The 21738-nt window shown below is 37.2% G+C and overlaps 2 protein-coding genes across 6 annotated transcripts; one reads left to right on the forward strand and one right to left on the reverse strand.

The window, feature by feature from the left end:
- Positions 1-244: 244 nt before the first annotated feature.
- Positions 245-7821, forward strand: cluap1 (clusterin associated protein 1; the record flags this gene model as incomplete). 5 transcript variants are annotated; one of them, XM_079600973.1, is made up of 13 exons in its annotated part: positions 245-377; positions 674-734; positions 834-945; positions 1071-1155; positions 1327-1506; positions 1616-1795; positions 3107-3240; positions 3732-3873; positions 4098-4170; positions 5473-5583; positions 5674-5726; positions 6319-6378; positions 7267-7806. In XM_079600973.1, the coding sequence occupies exons 2-13, from the start codon at positions 713-715 to the stop codon at positions 7441-7443; spliced, it is 1329 nt and encodes a 442-aa protein (XP_079457099.1). In that variant the 5' UTR covers positions 245-377; positions 674-712. The 5 variants fall into 5 exon arrangements, with proteins under 5 accessions (XP_079457099.1, XP_079457101.1, XP_079457100.1 ...); XM_079600974.1 differs by having other exon boundaries at positions 266-377; positions 644-734; positions 7267-7821; XM_079600975.1 differs by lacking the exon at positions 6319-6378 and having other exon boundaries at positions 7267-7793.
- Positions 7810-21000, reverse strand: nlrc3 (NLR family, CARD domain containing 3). The gene is made up of 19 exons (XM_079600966.1): positions 20864-21000; positions 17807-17998; positions 17096-17356; positions 15237-17016; positions 14457-14543; positions 13981-14064; positions 13692-13775; positions 12325-12408; positions 12150-12233; positions 11873-11956; positions 11705-11788; positions 11517-11600; positions 10594-10677; positions 10336-10419; positions 9512-9595; positions 9299-9382; positions 9016-9099; positions 8178-8261; positions 7810-7948 (listed from the first exon to the last, which is right to left on the reverse strand). The coding sequence occupies exons 2-19, from the start codon at positions 17898-17900 to the stop codon at positions 7858-7860; spliced, it is 3405 nt and encodes a 1134-aa protein (XP_079457092.1). The 5' UTR covers positions 17901-17998; positions 20864-21000; the 3' UTR covers positions 7810-7857.
- Positions 21001-21738: the final 738 nt, after the last annotated feature.

The following is a 21738-nucleotide window of genomic DNA, read 5'->3' on the forward strand; positions in this document are numbered from 1 at the left end:
AGAATAGACGACAGCTATTGGAAACTTGAAAAGAACTTGTTTGTGCTTTATTTCTAATTTTTCGCATTATTATTTGTACTGCACATCCTTGATATTGTTTGTGTATTTTTCATATATTATAAACTAAACATATCCTTTTAATATATTGACTGTATTGAAAATTCTATCGAATTATTTTTGAGATCATTATTATTATGATATACCAGACGTAAATGGTAATTTACGGTAATGGTTCTTTAATTTCGCAAGAAAATAGTTTTCAGATGACCATCCTAAGAAAACGCGTTTCGCATTTGTAATTATGATTGTCCTTTTTGGGCTTCCATAGGTCCGTTTGGCTGCTATAGTGACGAATACAGCAACAGACGCTTATGCAAGTAAGAATTCCATTTTTATGCTAATTATCCCTCTTATTTTACACGATTTACGAATAAAATGGAAACAGGTTTGTTATAATTCTCGTTTATCAGCATTTGGACATGAATTTGAGAGGGAAGGTAAAAGTCGACGACCAAGCTAGCTTAACTGCTGTTATCTGATGAGGCTTGTTGAAATTAGTATATAGTATTACTATATATATATGGTTTCATTGAGATTTGAAATCTTTATGTGTACATTAACAATTAAAGTGTATTCCTTTTAGTGGAATGTCATTTTTCTTCTTGTCTAATAGGTGACAGTCCTGTGTTCACTGGATTAAAAGACAGCAATCATGTCTTTTAGAGATCTGAGAAGTAAGTGAACCTAAACCTAAGTAGCAGCTACTACTGTAATATTTGCAGTTGTGCGTATGAATATTTGTGAAAGACTTATGATATGGTTTGGTTATGTAGATTTTACAGAAATGATGCGAGCGCTCGGATATCCTCGTCTCATCTCCATGGAAAACTTCAGATCTCCAAACTTTCCTTTAGTAGCTGAAATTCTCATCTGGCTCGTCAAGAGGTAATACATATTAACATGTGAGAGGCTGGCAGAGAGACGTTCAATTACATTCAATTCAAAGCTATGTGTGTTAAATATGCATGAATATAAAACATATATATATATATTTATGTATCTTCCCCTAGATATGAACCTCAGATGGAAATTCCCAGTGATGTTGACACCGAATCAGACAGGGTATTTTTCATCAAAGCTGTGGCCCAATTTATGGTAAACTATATTATTGTGTTAATAATCATCATATTTGTTCACTTAGACTTTGTCTAGAATGTGTAAAAAATGTTTCACAGTATTTTTTAGAATTATTTCTGATGTAGACGTGAGCTATAATCAAAGTACAGCATATGTTGAATTCACTGCATGTTCTCTGTGTTTCTCTAGGCCACCAAGGCTCATGTGAAGCTGAATCTCAAGCGTCTATATCAGGCAGACGGCTACGCTGTCAAAGAGATGCTGAAAATCACCAGCATCCTCTATAATGCCATGAAAACTAAAGAGAACGCCAGTGGTGACCAAAACAATGATGAAAACAGCAAGTTCAAGTTTGATCTGGGGTCAAAAGTAAATCGAGTTAGATTTATAGCATAAAATCTAACATAAGCAGACTTTTCAAGATGAGTTGGTGTCATCATAATCAATAATTTACATTATGTTTTGTTTATGTGTGCAGATAGCAGATTTAAAGGTGGCACGTCAGCTGGGATCTGAAATTACAGCAAAGGGAGCAGCTCTGTTTGACCTGCTGGGGCACGAAGAGGACCTGAGAGAGAGCAGGGCGACTGCAATAGCCCGACCGCTGGAGATCACTGAGACAGAGAGAGCCCTGAGAGCGGCTGTCAAAGACGTCACGGTAAAACACTGATCCTCGCAGGTTCACAATCACAAGATCCTGGTTTTCATGGTATGATCGCTTCACTATGCGATTCAATATTTAGATGGCTTTTCAATATTGCCAAAACAAAGGGTCTCATTCACTAAGCATGTGTACACACACATTTGTGGATGAAATCTGCGTACGAACGTTTTCCCGAACAAATCAAGATTCACCAAAAACTTTACGATAAAAAAACTGAAACCACACGTACACAAAAAGGCCACATGATTTCTGTGTGGCCTTATAATCGTGTTAAGAAGTTATATTTCATGTTAACACAACTTTAATCATATTATATAAATTAAATTATATAATAAAATTGATAAATAATACAATTTAATTTCAACTTAAATGCGAGGTTTCTCTGAAAAACACAGATATATGCCTATGTACATCTCGCTAATGAGAGGTCTGTAATCTTTGTCTGTATAAAAGGTGTTTATTGTGTTTATTGAGTTTGAACTGGTTTTGAGAATGACACACTTGGCATTGCTCGTTTGCAGAGAGCATGTGTTTGACGAGAGCGGAAAGGATGTGTGGGAAGCCCTTATATGGACATGGGTTGGGCGTGTTTTATGCAAATGACTATCCTCACTTACATTAGAATGAGATTAAGAAGAAATGTATGTGCATATGCACGTGTTGTGAATTAGGCAGAGATTTTTCCTCAGAAGTTCTCTGCGTAAAATACGTAATAATTCAAGCAATGAGACTCAATATTCAGAGGTCCCGCGAGATATTTCTGGTACTTCTGCTGTAATGGCAAAGCTGCTTATTGTTAAATAAAGCAATAAAGCTTGACATAACTAGGACAATTTATGTTCATTATAAAAATGGCTATAAAATTGTATTAGTGGCTTTATAATGAACAGAAATCTTTAATATTCCATCATATATCCCACGATTTCTGCTCCTTAAATAAAAATGACAGTTGTTGAGGGAATTAATTACCGGTAAATAAGAAATGTAATGTAACTTTATATAGATTTTTATGTTTTAGCTTATTTTATTTTTATTTTTTAAATATATAAATCATTTCAAACTGCCTGTTCTGAGAAATAACCTGAGGAATATCATCCATAAATGTTGCATAAATGTTCTTTGAAGGTTTGTTTTGCGAGTCTCTAGAGAACTCAAAACACTTTCTGTTTCAGGCCAGTTCTTGCATTCAGCGAGTAGCGTACTTTAATTATTTACCAAGCAAAAATAACAGTAGGAACGTCTTTGGAGAATTGTGATGTTATTTTGGGGTCTGAATGGCATCTGTCCTTCTGTATGTTTGTTCAGGATAGCATCCAGATGACGAAGGATCTGCTCAATAACGTATCGTCAGATGAGGCCAGTCTGGAGGCCAAAATCGAGAAGAAGAAACAGGACCTGGAGAGAAACCAGAAGCGTTTACAAACTCTACAGAGCGTGCGGTGAGCTGTGGCATTTCACTATTATTTATTGATAGACTATTATTTTTTGTTAATATGTTGAATTCATTGAATTTTTTTTAAATATTAATTTATATTTTTATTCAAGTTTTAGTAATTATTTTGTGTTTTTGTAATTTTAATTAGTAAAAAAAATATATATATATATTTACATTTACATTTACATTTAGTCATTTAGCAGACGCTTTTATCCAAAGCGACTTACAACTACAGCAAGCGAGTCATCGCGAAGAGGCAAAAATAACGCAAGAAGTGCTCAAAATACAAAGTTCTGGCATTGCTCAGAATAGCATAAGCTATTCTATACTGTGTGTATACATATATATATATATATATGTAATTTTTATTACGTTTTAGTTATTTTAGTACTTTAACTTTTTTTATGGTTTTAGTTTTAGTTAACCCTTGCTGCACAAAATATACAAATGCACAAACTATTAAAACACTCTCTGTCACTGTGTTTCAATATGTAGTCCAGCGTTTATGGATGAGTATGAGAAGATCGAGGAGGACTTGCAGAAACAGTACCAGACGTATGTGGATAAATTCCGTAACCTCAGTTTCCTGGAGCAGCAGCTAGACGACTATCACAGAGCCGAGCAGGAGCGCTTCGAGGTACTGTTCTCTCTTGTACTCATATGAGGCCTGTACCTAAACCTTATAATTTCATTTATCCAGCTAAATATATGAATAATAAAAGACAACGATGAGTGGAACTCTTGAAACCCATCAAGAACATGATATTTCTGTCATATTTCACCCAAATTCACCTCAGTAATTCACTTTAAAAAGTCAATGCTGATGTTTCCCTAATTAATTATTTGGCTGTTTTCTTCCAGGAAGCAGAAATGACAATGAAAATGAGACAAAACAAATTAAAAGAGGAGGAGAAGAGACTCATGAGGAGTGGAGGTGGGTCACGTACACTCAAACACACACGTTTGAACTCTGTCGAAGATGCAGAACCTGATTTTGTCAAATACAACATGTTCCTGGATCAACATTCCAGTCAACCAATCAGATTTGAGGGTCAAGTTTAGACTTACAACCAGGGTTAGGTGCTTCTACATCAGTGTTTTTAGAGATAACTCATGGGTAGGGTTAGGTTTAGGGGTAGGGATATGGTTAGGATTACATTTTCAGACAGGAATGTTGTTCTAGAAGTTTCCAAGCAACACAGCAGTAATGACTTTATGAACTTCACTTATAAGATCGATAATATCAGGGACAAAATTATAACTATGCAACCGTCTACTACAGTATCGCAACAGGGAGTGCATTGTAGTCTCCCTGAGGGAAAATTTGATTCATTTGTTGCTATAGGAGAGGAAGAATTTTGCAAACTCATCAAATCATCTAAATCGACAACTTGTATGTTAGACCCTATACCGACTAAGCTGCTGAAAGAGATGCTTCCAGATGTCATAGATCCTCTTCTTAATATCATTAATTCATCTTTGTCTCTAGGATACGTACCAAAAACCTTTAAGCTAGCTATGATTAAAATGCTTGTTAAAAAAAACGCAACTTGATCCTACAAAATTAGTCAATTACAGGCCAATCTCGAATCTGCCTTTTCTGTCAAAGATATTAGAAAAAGCAGTGTCCTCACAACTGTGTTTCTTTCTTGAAAGAAATTATATCTGCGAGGATTTTCAGTCCGGATTTAGACCGTACCATAGTACCGAGACAGCTCTCGTTAAAGTCACAAATGATTTGCTCTTATCATCCGATCGTGGTTGTATCTCTCTATTAGTGTTACTTGATCTTAGTGCTGCATTTGACACCATTGACCACAACATCCTTTTAAATAGACTCGAACATTATGTTGGCATTAGTGGAATTGCACTAGCATGGTTTAAATCATGCTTATCTGACCGTTATCAGTTTGTAGCAGTAAATTAAGAGATGTCTTATCAATCACAAGTTCAGTATGGCGTACCACAAGGCTCAGTACTAGGACCGAAGCACATTGTGAATTATATAACAGAACACACATACGTGTTCTTGGGTCAACATATTTTGTTGATCCTGCAAGTCAAGTCAAGTCATCTTAATTTATATAGCGCTTTTAACAATGTAGATTGCTTCAAATGTGCTTTACAGAGATAAACGTATAATTTAAGGTAACAGTAACAGATTGTTTGGCTATTGTTGATAACTCGCAAAATCAGGACGTGCGTCAAAGATCTCACGGCTTCTCTTCCTCTGTAGCAAAAGATGAAGACTCAGATGTGGACATACCGGAGGATGAAGGATCTGACAGCGACATGGATGACGGGCAGCAGCCCAGATCCCACCTCGCGCGACACGCTCAGATATCAGGTGACGGATGACGTTCAGCATAATCTGCTGCTCCACTCACACACACACACACACATCTGATTTGTGTTTGTGTGTTTCTGATGTCTGCAGGTCGAGGTGGCGCTCGATTCATTGGCAGTATGAGAGGAGAAGACAGTGAAGAGGTGAGAACACACACGTCCACATATTAATACATCATAGCGAACAAAAGTTGTTAGTTTAGTATTATTCCTAAACATTTGGTATATTTAATTAATATTTTGAATTAGCTTTTGTTTCAGTTTTCATTTTTAGATTTTTTTTTGCATTTTTCAGTTTTTTTGGTAACACTTTACAAATAAGTTTCCATTTGTTATCATTAGTTAACTAAATTAGTTAACCTAATTTAACAATGAAACATACTTCTAAAGCATTTCTTAATCTTAGTTCATCTTAAAGACCTTTACTAATACTTTATTAAAAGTTGTGTCTGTTAATATTATTTAATGGACTTAAGCGAACATGAACTAACAGTTAACAGAGATTAATAAGATCAATTTTAGTTAACAATAACAACACTAAACCAACATTTTCCTCGTTTATTCTGTTATATTCTTATTTAGCAATTTCCAAGCTCTCTGGCTTTCTTTTTTCCCCTTCACATTTCCCTGTTTTTCCTCCATGATTTCTCTACACTGTATATGCCACCAGCTCTCATTTCATTCACTCCGTTTTCACTCCATCTCTCTTTCTCTTCCTCTGCACTCGTTCTTCAAGCCCAGAGTAAAGGAACGAGCTCGTCTGTCCGGCAGCGGCCGGAAGCAAAAGAGAAGAAAGGTGGTGTGTGTGTGTTTGAGTGCGTGTTTGCGCCAGTGTTATTAATACAGTATTCAAGGGTTAGTTCACCCAAAAATAAAAATTCAGTCATCATGTCGGTCCAAACCCGCAAGACTTTCGCTCATCTTCGGAACACAGATGAAGATCTTTTTGAGGAAATCTGAGAGTTTTCTGTCCATCCGTTGACAGCCTATGCAACTACCACTTTCAAACCCCAGAATGATAGTCAAGACATCGTTAAAGTAATCCCTGTAACGACAACGATTGAATCACTTTCACAAAGATTTTTTTCAGCTGATGAACCATAAAAACATTGACATCCAATCAGAATCTACCAAATAGAGCTTGTGCATTTAAAGCAGCAGATACATGCTTATAATAAGCATAATGATATTTTGCGTTGGTGTGGATGCTAATATAGTTAGCTTTATAGTTATTATTCTTTGTGTGAACAGGCCTCTATAGTATTTATTAATATTTTAAATTAGCTTTTATTTTATAATTTAATTTCAGGTTTTTATGTGCTTTTGTCCTTTTTATTTTTTAAATATTCAGTTTCAGTAATTTTAGTACTCAAACTTATTTTATTTCAGTTAGTGTTATACAGAACTTGGTCAACATTTTTTTAAAGTTTATGTTTTTCATTTCATACTTTTATTTGATAGCTTTCAAATATTCAAAATATTTTATTTTATTTTTAGCTATCAACAACAACACTGGCGTGTTTGTGTGTGAGTGTAAACTCCTGGACGTTCTCATAATTATTAATTCTAATAATTCTGAATTAGGGGTATTAATTGAGCCTCGTTCCAATTACCATCCACTGACCGCTGTGTGTGTGTGTGTGTGTGTTCTGTTATATAATTCACAATGTGCTTCGGTTTGCAGTCAGAGAACAGTGAGATTGACGTAGACGATGATGATGAAGATGGTGAGGAAGATGAGGAGGAAAACGAGGATCTGGACGAAGACAATGACAGTCTGGAGGGCTCCTCTGCCAAAGCCGGACGGTCAAAGCGATCTCTACACCCACAAATCCTTGAGGAGAGCGACAATGACTTTTAACATGCAACTTGAGCATGCAGTTGCTTGTAAATGGAAAAACATTAATACGCTAACATACGTATTAAATACGCTCAGTTGGCCTTCTTTAATTTCTTATGTAACCTGCTGCATCAAACTGAATGTGACAATTTACAATAAATGTTTTTTTTTCATTACATGGAAGAAGAAAAAAAGTAAATATATGTACATACACCAATCTTCTTGTTTGCATTCAAGTGTTTAAAACTTTTGCCTTTAAAATTCTCAGTTATTTGTAATCATTTGAGTGAATGTTCAACAAAATTGTTATTTTTATTATGGCAACATCTCTGTCAGTTCTGTTTTATAAAATAAACATTTATTATTACACAACTTTAATACATAAACAAAAATATTTACAAGAATAAGACTGTTTTTTGAACATTTGTACGTGTGCTAGATATCCACCACACAATCTGGTGCACCAGCTTTGATGGCGTCTGACACGACCTTTGCCCCCGACTCCCCGATGCCGTTACCCTGGAGACTGAATAGAAAAACAAGACACACATCACACAAGAACAATCACACTCAAGTGAAATGTGTCATTCACTGCAAAATATAAATGATCAATCTTCAGAATCACAGCCTCACCCAATGCAAATGTTTACCACATGTGCCATGCGATCGTAACACTCTGCGGTTAAACCTCTCGCACACAGACAGCGGTTCACACAAACCCATACACACACACACACACACACACACAGACTGACTTGATGTAGGTGAGCTGATGGTTTCCTCTCAGCGCAGTCGCGATGAAGATCGCTCCGTCCATCCCCAGAGAGTTCTCCTGTAGACTACAAACATGTGCAAATGTGTTATTTCATATTCATGTTCTGTTTGGGAATAGAGAAACAAGCATCTTCTCACATACTTAGATTTATTTACTTCACATGCCAACATTTATTTGCATTTGTTTTAATGTTTATTCAGCAAGGATGCATTCAATTGTTCAAAGGTGACAGTAAAATATGTATTATGTTATAAAAGATTTATATTTTGAATAAATACTGTACTTTAAATTAATCAAAGAATAAATAATGTATCACAGTTTCCACAATAATGTGAATTTTTGAAAAATTGTTTTCAAAATTGATAATAATAAGAATGTTTCTTGAGCAGCAAATCATCATATAATGATTTCTGAAGGATCATGTGACACTGAAGACTGGAGTAATGATGCTGAAAATTCAGCTTTGATCACAGGAATAAATTAGATCTTAAAATATATTCACATAGAATTTTTTTAAAATAATATTTCATTATATTACTGTATTTTTGATCAAGTAAATGCAGCCTTGGTGAGCCAAGGAGACTTTAAAATAAATAAATCTGAATTACTACAAACTTTTGAACAGTAGTGAATATGTTTTGCAAATTTAAAAAGTGAACCCCAAACTAAAGCATGATTACTGTACTGGACACCAGCCACAGTTCTGCCAAGCGCATGTGCACTTAATGATCCAACAGAGGGTTAGAGTTTCTGTCGGGTATGTTTAGATTAGGATGTAGGAACATATCGAGAAAATAATGTGGTGTTTGTAGACATACTTCAGACTTCTCAAACCCCTGTTGTTCTTCAGAGAGCTGGAAAACGCCTTCGCTCCTTCCATCCCGATGGAGTTTCCACGCAGACTAAAACAACAACACAAATATTGGATGGATGGATGGATAGAACAACAGATAGATAGATAGATAGATAGATAGATAGATAGATAGATAGATAGATAGATAGATAGATAGATAGATAGATAGATAGATAGATAGATAGATAGATAGATAGATAGATAGATAGATAGATAGATAGATAGAAATAATTAAAATGAAGACTTACTCTAATGTATGAAGGGTTTCATTGACGACGAGAGCGTTGGCTAGTGCAACAGCCCCTGTTTTACTTGCTGATACACCCTGAAGACTACAAAACACACACACACACACACACACACACACACACACACACACACACACACACACACACAAGGTCAGACACTACCAGCTTTAGCAAATGGCCATGACATATGAAGACAGCTGAAGTGAGACTCACTAGAGCACACCGAGAGAAGAGTTTGACTTCAGAGCGCAGGCCAGAGCAATGACACCATTATCACCAAGAGCGTTCTCCTGCAGACTGAGAGAAAGCATCCATCACACACACTTCACTATACAACGAAGACATGCACTGTTTAAAAATAAAGCTTAATTCCAACAAGAACCAAAAGGAGTTATTTCGGACAAACCGAAACACACATCTGAAGAACCTGTACACTTATTCAAATATAGGCTCCAAAGGGGAGTTTTAGTAGCGAATGCCATAGAAGAACCATTTTTGGTTCCTCAAAGAACCTTTCAGTGAAAATATCTTAAAACAACCATTTTTTCTTTGCGTGAACACTTGTGCAATGGAAAGATTTCATGGATGTTAAATGTTCATCATGGAACCATCAATCGTCCCCTTGGAATTATAAGGTTCTATCTGACATTTTTGTCAAAATTGAGTTATTCACATATTCTTATTCTGTGATAACTTATTTACATTATGTGATGTTGTTTTTTAAGTTGTGTACATTTTGGAACTTTTTATTTAGAAAATAAAAAGGTTCTTTCTACACAGTCGAATGGAATGCAAAAACTTTAAAGCTCAATATCTCAAAACCAGTCAGAATGCAGATAAAACCTTATAATTCCAAGGTGGCGCAATGGAAACAAAGAACTTTTCTTTTTAAGAGTGAAGAATATATAGTGCTTCAAAGCACCTTTTTTTTTTCTTTTTTTTTAAAGTGGTGTTAATGAGGAGAATTTTTTTTTTTTTTTGCACAGGATCAGACTGATAGAGGTCGATGCACGAGGAAGTAGAATAGACAGTCTTACTCCAGAAGCTGAATGCAGGTGTTGCTCATGAGAGACTGAGCTAAAGCTTTAGCTGCTCCAGCCTTCATGAAGTTCCACTGGAGGCTGAAACACACACACACACACACACACCATGACATCACATCCTAACACGGATGATATCACATCCTGTCCTTCAGTAGATGATATCATTTCCTGACTGCCAGTCACAGAGCTGATCTTTAAGGTTCTGGTTATTAGTTTGTGTATATTGTCTTAAATTCAGTGGATTGAACTCACTGTAAGGATGTGATCGCTCTGTTGACCCTCATGGCTTCAGCGATGGCCGTCACACCCTCATCATGAAGAAGATTAGCGGTCAGACTTCAACACAAACACACAGATAAAACACAGATAAATGGATTGTAATACCTTCAGGTCAAGTGAGTTGTGCGGATAACAAAAGCTCAATAGGTGGTGAAAATGAAAATTACCAATTTTTTTCTTTTTTTCTTCTTCTTCTAAACACAAAAGAAGATATTTTGAAGAATATTGGTAACCAAACAGTTTATGGACCCCATTGACATAGTTAGGCGGGGGTGCACTATAGATGTCAATGGGGTCCATAAACTGTTTGGTTACCAATATTCTTCAAAATATCTTCTTTTGTGTTCAACTGAAGAAATAAATTCATGCAGGTTTGGAACAACTTGAGGGCGAGTAAATGATGACAGAATTTTAATTTTTGGGTGAACTATCCCTTAAAGGTCATCATTTGATAAATGGTCGGCACACACATTTATTTTTTTAAACACATTTATTTTTCTAAACTCTAATTTGGGGAGAAAACTCTCACAAGTTAGATAATCTGACAAAATCTCTTCAAAATTCAAAATTATTACTATATATAAACTATTCACATTTATAAAGCTAATTATAATTATGAAAGACTATAAAATATTTTATATAATTTAATAAATAAATATTATATTTATATGTTTTATTAAACTTTATATTTTATTTACTTTTACTTATATTAAATATTTTTAATTATTCGATTTTTTATTTTTTTTAAAAGTATTATAAATATGTATGCCTGTGTTAATTATAATAATTTATAATATATTTTTATAATATTCAAATATCTATATTATACAAATCAAAAATATGTATAATATAATAAATGTGTATATATATATATATATATGTGTCTGTGTACTTACTCGAGTTCTCTAAGACACGTGTTGACTTTTAAGGCTTTGGCGATGTCTTTGGCACCAGAAACTCCTATTGAATTCTCCCTTAGACTGCCACCAAACATATACACAAAAACAGCATTATTCCTCAGCCAGAACATAAATGTTTAATAGTTTAATACTGTGGTGTTTGAAATGTGCATGCATTGACATACTTCAGACAGCTGAGTCCTCGGTTCGACTGAAGAGCGTGTGAGAGCGCTCTGATGCCTCTGTCACTCACAGAGTTACTCTGAAGACTAAAGCAGAGACACACACACTCATTCAGATCTGCGTCTGTAGTGGACCGTTTCAAATGAACGCGCTAACTGATCGTGATTTACCTGAGCGTGTGGAGAACGTGGTTGACCATCAGCGCTTGAGCCAGAGCCACTGTTCCCAAATCACCCAGACGATTGCCGGACACACTGTAGACACATTCACACACACACACACACACACACACACACACACACACACACACACACACACACACACACACACACACACACACACACACACACACACACACACACACACACACACACACACACACACACATATTCTCAATAGAGAGTTTCATCTCTCCGTTAATCACTTAAGCAGACTTGAGAATCTTACTTGAGATCCTGTAGAGTTTGATTCTTTGTGAGGGCGTCTGCGATTCTTTTCACTCCTTCTGGTCCAATGCCGTTCTTCTGAAGACTGCAATGCATGAACATTTGCATTTGCATGATGCTCTGTTAAAGCACGCACACACACACACACACACACACACACTGAAACACAGACTCACTTCAGTGTGGTGAGCTTTCGGTTTGACTGAAGAACCTCCGCCAGCGCACGAGCACCGTCATCCTCTATGTGATTACTCTGCAAACTACACGAATCAACACACAAACACACATAGTAAATACTTTAGGACTTACATTTACACATTAAAGTTGTTTATTACTTTAATGTATATATATATAAAAAATTTTTTATCAAATTTTAAAATGTACATTGTTTTATTTAATAAAAAATTATATAAATGTATTCATTTCATTTATTATAAATATTCTAAACAATTTTGTTATGGCTAATCAAAATTCCCTTGACTGACATAAGGACCTCATTTGTTATTTTATTAATATAGTTTATGAAATTAGAAATAGGATTTTAAAATATTTAAATAGTATATTATATTACATTGAATTATATTATATTTAGTGCTGTCAAATCAATTAATCGCATCTAACATAAAAGCTTGTAAATATATGTCTGTATACAGTGCTATGCATAAGTTTAGACACCCATGCTAAAGTTGACTAAAAAGAGGAATAAAAAATAATCTTTTGGAAATTGAACTTAATGCCTTAATTTAAAAAAATAGGAAAAATCCAACCTTTAAGGACACCAATTTTCTTTGTGAATGAATAATGTATCGTAAATAAATAAATGTTCTTCCTTAAAATACAGGGTGCATAAGTTTGGACACCCCTATGTTAAATTCCCATAGAGGCAGGCAGATTTTTATTTTTAAAGGCCAGTTACTATATGGATCCAGGATACTCTGCATCCTGATAAAGTTCCCTTGGCCTTTGGAATTAAAATATCCCCACATCATCACACACCCTTCACCATACCTAGAGATTGGCATGGTTTTATTTCAGTTCGCCTAACAGCTGGTTTGATTTGCATTGAGAGATGATCTTATGGAAAGTACTCCATGCCAATCTCCAGGTATGGTGAAGGGTGTGTGATGATGTGGGGATATTTTAATTCCAGAGGCCAAGGGAACTTTATCAGGATGCAGAGTATCCTGGATCCATGAAGTAACTGGCCTTTAAAAATAAAAATCTGCCTGCCTCTATGGGAATTTAACATAGGGGTGTCCAAACTTATGCACCCTGTATTTTAAGGAAGAACATTTATTTATTTACGATACATTATTCATTCACAAAGAAAATTGGTGTCCTTAAAGGTTGGATTTTTCCTATTTTTTTAAATTAAGGCATTAAGTTCAATTTCCAAAAGATGATTTTTTATTCCTCTTTTTAGTCAACTTTAGCATGGGTGTCTAAACTTATGCATAGCACTGTATATACTGTATACCAACAAACAAACACACACACACACACACACACACACACACAGTGTGTGTCACTTGACTGAACTCACTTGACTGACACGAGGACCTGATTCATTTTTAGTGCCTCGCTCAAGGTCTTTGCTCCCTTGGCGCCGATGTTGTTGCCACGGAGACTAAGAGAAACAAGATCTATTTTATTTAACATCCTCAATTTCAATCCTCAATCCTTCAATCCTCAGGGAAAGGACATATCGCATTAGTTTGCATTATATTATTCAGTGACCATGTTAAAATATAGTATTGAAAATACAATATAATGCAAAAAATACAATATAATATATATATATACAAAAATAGTTTGTTTATAAAGTCACTGACTCCAGGGCCGTGAGGGTTCGGTTGACGAGAAGAGCCCGACTGAGTGGATTAACTCCTTTACTGCTGATTGAGTTGTCAGCCAGACTGGAAAAGAGAGAGAAATAGAGTTTAACAAGTCAATAAGTTTTATGTGTAAATGTGTGTACCTCACAGGGTTATTATCGGTAACTACATCTAAAATTAAAACCATAAAAAATAAGAATGTTAACATAAAATAAAATAAAACTTACAGTATTTTATTTCAGCTAGTTGTCAAGGCAGCATTTATAATTTTATATTATTTATTTATATCAGTAAGTCTCAAGTGATATGTCAGTAAGTATGTTAATGGATTTGTAGTATACTTAGTATGAAATAAATCTATTTTAAATACATTTTGTTATAGTTTTTTTTTTCACTAGACAAAATAAAGACAAAATCTAATAAAAAAAAATTCCACACAACAAAAATTCCTCGTTGACTAAAATTAAAAGTACCTAAGCATCTGAATATGACACTCTTTGGCACTCAACAGACTTCCCAACAGCTCCATGGCACCTTCCTTAAATTCATTGTTTTCCATTCTGTAATACAAAGGATACACAATATATTTTAATTGAAAAAAAGTTTTGTTTATTCCACACACAAATCTAAAGTATCGCTGAAATATATCATTCAAAGTGTAGAGACTACTTTTACTGTCTTTAATAATTTGTGTTTGCATTTGCCAGTGTAAATTGAAAGGTGTGTTAAAGGGTTAGTTCACCCAAAAATTCTGTCATTAAATACTCACCCACATATTGTTTTATAATAATATTAATAATATTATCCAAAGCGCGTTCACGATACAACTTCCGGTCTTGAGTCAACACAACACACGTGCGTCGTGGTTCTCCCCCTACTGGATTGCAGGTCAATGTTTTCGTAAATAAAGTGGTAACTTATGTTTTTGTGTGCAAACAAAGCACTTGCGTCGCTTCATAAAATCGAGGTAGTCACATGGATTACTTTTATTATGTCTTTCCTATCGTTCTGGACCTTGAAAGTGGTAGTTCCATATGGAGAGAAAAAGCTCTCAGATTTCAAAAAAAATATCTTCATTTGTGTTCCGAAGATGAACGAAAATCTTACGGGTTTGGAACAACATGAGGGTGAGTAATTAATGACAGAAATTTCAGGTAAATTTTGTTTCAGTTTAAATTTTGGGTAAACTAACCCTATAAGGGCATTTTCTTTGCAAACATCTTAGAATATGTGTATTTACATGCACGTTTTACCTCAGATTACTGCAGTACAGCAGCTGTGGGAGGAGCCTCTTTAGGGAGGAGGAGTCTAGACAATTAGACAGTTGCGTTTCTTCTGTACATGCATCTGATACTTGCAACAAGTAAGCTAGCACAGAGCAAACTCCGCCCTTCAGTTTTCCCCGCAGGCCGCAGTTAATGAGATCCTCCTCGACTGACCGTAGCCACTCCCCTTGTTGTAGCTCCGCCAGACATGTGACCATTGTGACGCTGCGCATACTTACGGCGTCGCCTCCTGTCCCCGTCACCGTATTCTGAAGCAAATTTGTCGCTGTGGTGCGCTGGGTCACCTGCTCCTCGCGGGAAACGCCCAGAGGACCACCTAGCAAAGCGGTGACCGCTGGAGACAGCAGCCCTGACAAGAAGCGCATGAAGAGGTCGAGGTTGCCTTGCGCTGCGGCGTCCGATTGGTTGGTTTTCTGCAGCGCTGCACGGTAGTGACTGTGGAAACCAATGCGGGGCCAGGAGACACTACTTTCGGAGAACAGATCAAACATCCCACGCCTTGACGAAACGTAGTAAAAAAGAGCTCCCAGGAATTCCTGCACAGACGTGTGCGTGAACTGCCACACCACGCTGTCGTACAACCAGCTCTGCTTGCGCTGGAGGATGCGGTGGCCGAGAGTCCCAACCTGAAGAGGTACGTCAACACCGTAAGTTCGCAATTCGTTCTCGCTGAATGTATACCGTCGCCGTAGAAGGCTATAAAACGCAAGACGACCCAGAGAGCTCAGCGGCTTCCTGATGCCGCCACTGGCCGGGTCTGATCCAGAGAGGTGTGGCCAACAGTAGTGGGCGTAGACTTCCGTTAGAGTCCTAGGAAGGGGCGTGGAATCTGAATCCAACTTTATAAGGCGCGATAATGTAGTCACGATAATGTGGCAGACCGCGGGGACGGAAGTCAAAATGAGTAACGGTTTCTGAGAATTCAGGTAAGTCCACACTTGAGAGGAGACATCCTCAGGTATGTACGTTTGAGACGATGAGCTCTCTTGTGATAAAGTGTACACATCTAACGTGTTTGTTATACAATGATTAATATAATTCTTTATTTGCGTTCGCGAAAGAGGCGGGGCTTCGGTCACACGATCGACCAATCCCGCTGGAACTTTTGCCCCAATGCCAGGCCTTGACAAAAGCCACAGTGTTGCCTGTGGCAACAGGTTACCTCGTACAATATTCGCAATGAGATCCGATACTGGAATTTCGCGACGAGGGTCGCTAGTGGGCGGAGCATCTGCGAAATCCAACGATTGGCGAAATTCCTCCAATCCATCCAAAATTAGCAATATTTTGCAGGACTCATTAAAAATAATTACATCCACGTTATCATACGGAACGAACAACCGTAGCAAGCGCTCGACCGATAGCCGATCGAAACTGCTCAATTCCCAGCATGCAATGGGGATCGCAAGACTCAGCTCTGGATAGATGTGACCGCTGCTCCAAAGTTGGACGAAACGGTGGACCATTCGGGTCTTCCCGCTGCCAGCCACGCCCACAGTCAGCGTCACACGTGGGGCGGTGCTAACCCTCGTCAAAGGCACGATCAGCTTGTCCAATCCCAGTGCTCGACCGTGAAGAGGCCCCGCCCCTCTGTTGACTGACACCTGTACGAGGTCGTGTTCTCGCTGCTGAAGGTCAGATACACACTCAATAAGGAGGAAAGCGGAGCCCACGCCGGCTTGCGCAAATGTTTGATCTTCTTTGAGTCGCTGAAGTAGAGCGTCTTTATGCGGTCGAACCACAGAGTCTGCGGAGAGAAAGAGGGAGAAGTGAGGAACTCAGGGATGTGAAATGATTAGAAAAATAACAAAGAAAGTCATGCATACCATGTATAGTTATAAGGTTGTACTCAGTCAGGTGTGAACTTTGAAGATAAGTCTGAAGGGCGGCGCCATGTGGATCAGTGACAGACAGGAACTCAACCAATAAATGCACTTTATCCTTCAAAGCCCCCATTTCCTGGATATGCCCCACCTCCCGTGTATTGAGCAGGTCTGCTTTTCTCATGTGATGGACCACATTTACCAAGATGGAGGTGGATAAGAACCTTTGCAACAAAGCCTGGTGTCTTCGTAACCACCCGGGATCTGAAGAACAAACAAATATATACACAAAGAACATGCCAATTCAAGTCTCTTGTGCTGTACAGTAAGACAATGTGCAAATAAAAAAGAAAGCATAAAAAGAAACAAGGCAAATACAGAGAACATGTAGCATAGAAACAATTAAAAACATTATTCAGTTATAAATAGCCATTGTTGATTGATTGTAAAACATAAATAAAAAAATAAACCGTTTACAAGAAAAAGCAAGTTATTTATGCTAATGAATGAATGAATAGTTTTTATTATTGTGTCTTGCAAATACTGTAAGCTCAGCCCTAATGGGCTTGTAAGACACCAAAACCACCAACAAAAGATAATCACACACACACACACACACACACACACACACACACACACACACAAATAGTGGGTGTGTGAAGCCAATATATCCTATTTAGAAGTAAAATGTGTTTGAGGGCTCTCTATCTTTACCTTCCATCCTTTTGCTAGTCTCTTGTTTTTGAGCATTGGACTTCAGATCCAGGTAGCAGTATTCCTCCCATGGGATATGGTCATGTCTAGCCATCCCAGCAGAGCGCTAAAAGGAAAGCGTGTCCAAGTGTGTGTGTGTGTGTGTGTGTGCTGGGTATAAGACCATCAGTGTGATTCAGTAGGATCCATTCCCTGTAACACACGACACACAACAATGAAATGGATTCGGCATGGTAGATGAGAGATCAGCACAGACAAGTAATGCTCACAATTTTATAGATGTATATTTTGTAATTAAAGAAATGTGGAATTGCGCTGACATGCATGGTTTCTAGTGATGTTAGTATACTAGTAAATGAACGGGGTATTCCAGCACATATCAGTTCAGTGGAAACCAAGACCTGACCTCATTACCCACATGCACCAACAAACATTGTGTTACTATGGTAACAGCACGAGAGCTGTCCGAAACCGATGTGAGGTGCAGGTTAGAAGTCAGTAGCGTTAAGAAAACTATGAAAATTGTACGCTACAATAAGGTATATTTCTATTAACAAAACCATCTGCATAGCATGTAGACTCAAAATGAGAAGAAAAAGAGCACAAGTTCAGGTGAGGTAGAAACTGCAACCTTGAGCTTCTCCTCAAACACATATAATGAGTCCCATGTGACAGACACACAGCGAAGTCAGCAGAACGGTCTCAAGCGTTTGCGTCTGCAGATGTTATTCTGCAGCTGCTGAGGTTCATGCAGAAACCCCTGAAGAACACACTGAAAACCTCACGGTTGAGCCGAAGTGGCTGGTAGATTTAGAAGAGTTGGAAGCAAATTTGTAGAAGCAAGTGATAGTGAAGTACATCAGTCATTGCTATCGATAATGTGGCTTCCATTTAAAGTTAAAACAGACCTTGAAATTAAGTCCAGTTAATGGGGTGATATAATGATGTCCCCTGATGTCCCCAGAGTGTGTGTGTGAAGTTTTTAGCTCAAAATACCCCACAGATATTTTTATATAGCATGTTAAAATTGTCACTTTTTGAGGGTGATCAAAAACACACCGTTTTGTGCCTGTCCCTTTAAATGCAAATGAGCTGCTGCTCCCGGCACAGGGGGCGGAGCCAAAACAGCTTGTGTCCTGAAAATTTCAAAAACTTTTAGCCTTTTATGTTCAAACCGGAGTCAGACAATGATGGAGAGACTCAAGAAGAAGTGACAACATGTACAGACAGGACATTTCTGAATGGTTAGTTGATGAATTTTTGTAGCTTATGTTTGAGTTATCTTCTAGTCATTGATTAGCATATTCTGTCATGATAATCTATAAATCGTGTACCGGGGGCGGGGTTTATGTAAATTTTAGGGTTGGTGATGTCACTAATCCGGGAGGAATGTCGTGTAGTCTCTACCAGCCGTTTGTTGTAGTCCTTTTCTTTAAAAGCAAATATATTCCTTTGCTTTGTACTTTGAGTGTTGTTACTTTGCAGATGTTGTTTATGATCAAACAGCAACATTACACACTAACTACAGTTAGAAAAGTGAAATCATAATCAACCACCCCTTTGAAAGAGAATACTGTCATTGAATGAATGAATTAATGGAAGAGGTTCATTGATGTTGTTAAAGGCAGGGTAGGTGATTTGTTCCAGAAAAATGTTTTTGTTATGCTGGTTAAAAGTCTCTTCACATCCTGATAGCAATCGCTACGGTCTAAATGTATTTATATGTATATATATATATCGTCTGTGGGAAGGCGTAGGACCATAAAATGTTCATCCAATCATTGCGATATCATCAGCATATGTATTTCCATACCTCATCACACGTCATGCTATGCAGAGTTAGACAGACATATAATACTGTAATTTGCAAGAGATGGAAACCTGTGACATTATACTCGGAGCGGTTCGTGACTCGAATTTATGCGTTTTAATGTGACCCGATCAACGGCAAAATGAGTCTGCAGCAGTCAGGTGGTGCACGTCTGTGCTCTTTAAGTTGTTTGTTCATTATTATTGTGATGTTATGTGCTTTGAGACACGAGGTAGTTCACGTGACGCTTTGATTGGCTCCCTGCTGTACGCGCTCATGTGTTTTGAAGGAGGCGTGGCTTTGAGACGTGGGATCTCATCATTTCAAAGCTAACTCGCTATTACTAACCGCTTTCCGAAAATTGCCTACCCTACCTTTCAAATGTACAGTAGAAACCGTAATATTGAACTGAATTTTCAGCATCATTACTACAGTCTTCATTTTCACTAATATGATGATTTAATGCTCAAGAAACATTTCTGATTATTATCAATGTTGAAAACAGTTGTGCTGCTGCATATTTTTGTGGAAACCGTGATGCATTGTTGTTTTCAGGATACATTTATGAATTGAAAGTTCAAAAGAACAGCACTAATTTGAAATAGAAATCATTTGTAACATTATAAATATAATTATGATGTATGAAATGTGCAGATCAGTATCAGAACAGCAGTGTTTGTGTCGGTACACAGTGTAACACTTTCACTCAAAGTGTAAACTGGCCTAAACGTCTTCACACGTTAGTATCGTATGTAACTTCCTTTGTAAGATTTGAATAAAAAAATCCCACGGTTGGGTTTTTAATAGTAGCTGAACCGTGACAAATATTCAGCCGTAGAGTTATTCTGGTGCAACTTCACCAAATCAACAAGGTGCGTGGAAGGAAAAAGCAAAAGTATTTTTTAAACAATTCCAGCAATACTTGTGAAGTGGAAAATAGTAGTTTACTTTGCCAATGCAAAGCCTATAACAATCATATGTGTGTGTGTGTAAATTAATACAATGCCCATAAACATGAATTGTATTGATTTGAAAAAAATTATATAATAAATATGACAGATAGGTAGACCGAATGATAGATTGAAAGACAGACACACACATAAAAGACAGACACACACACACACACACACACACACACACACACACACACACATAAAAGACAGACAGACAGACATAAAAGATAGAAAGACAGATAGATGTTATCAATATTTATGACAGTCGTCTACAGTAAGGACACTGAATACTCACTGTTGATTGAGTTGGTCTTGTTGTTCTTCAGATTTAGCGGCTCTAAACACACGGCAGAAGCAGCCGGTGTGTTTGAGTTCAGTTTCACTAACCTCCGCTCGTCTCTACTCTACTTCTCACAGACCTCATCTTCATCCTCCATTCGACACTTTCTCTGTTCGAGTGTCTCTGTCACGCACCGTCTGTCTTTTTCTTTCCCTCTCTTTCTATCCTTCCTGTCGCACCTCCTTCTCTTCCTGTGCAACAGGCCACAGATGCACTTTTGACGTGAGCATCGTCTGACATGCTGCCATTCTGTGCGCAAAACCACATACAACACACACACACACACACACACACACACACACACACACACACACACTTCCACGCGCTTGCTTTACATGAAGCACTGGACTGTGCAAACAGAAAACCAAAACATATATTCACTCATGACTACAGTTGAGTGAAGATCATAACACAAAGGTAAGGTCAAAGCAACAACAACAAAAAAGCTTCTGCACATCAGAGAGGTAAACAATAAATTGAATGTAGGCACTATATTGGGGACTGTCTGTGTCTGATCATGCACCCGATACAGACAGGACAGGAAGTGCTGATGAAAGAACAGGAAGAGAAAAGAGACGAATGAGTGTGATGTGTATATATATTCACATACTGTATATATATATATAGTATATAAATATACACACCTATAACACATTTGGTTAAAAATTACCAGTTCTTTTAAACATTTCTTGTAAATCACTTATCTCCAAATTCTTGTTAACATGTTTTCTTTAAATTAGTACAAGTTTTGTATATATTTTTGGAACTGATTGATCGTAAAAAAAAATGTAACATGGTTTTCACAAAAATATGAAGCAGCACGACCGTT

This window comes from Phoxinus phoxinus (genome assembly GCF_949152265.1).
Source record: "Phoxinus phoxinus genome assembly, chromosome: 24".
Lineage (NCBI taxonomy): Eukaryota > Metazoa > Chordata > Actinopteri > Cypriniformes > Leuciscidae > Phoxinus > Phoxinus phoxinus.

Coding starts and splice junctions, on each gene's coding strand:
- nlrc3 (XM_079600966.1), bottom strand. CDS start 17,900: ATGGCTAGACATGACCATATCCCATGGGAGGAATACTGCTACCTGGAT. Junction 17,357..17,806: donor GACTAGCAAAAGGATGGAAG/GTAAAGATAGAG, acceptor TTTGTTCTTCAG/ATCCCGGGTGGTTACGAAGA. Junction 8,262..9,015: donor AGGGGTTTGAGAAGTCTGAA/GTATGTCTACAA, acceptor ACATGTTTGTAG/TCTACAGGAGAACTCTCTGG.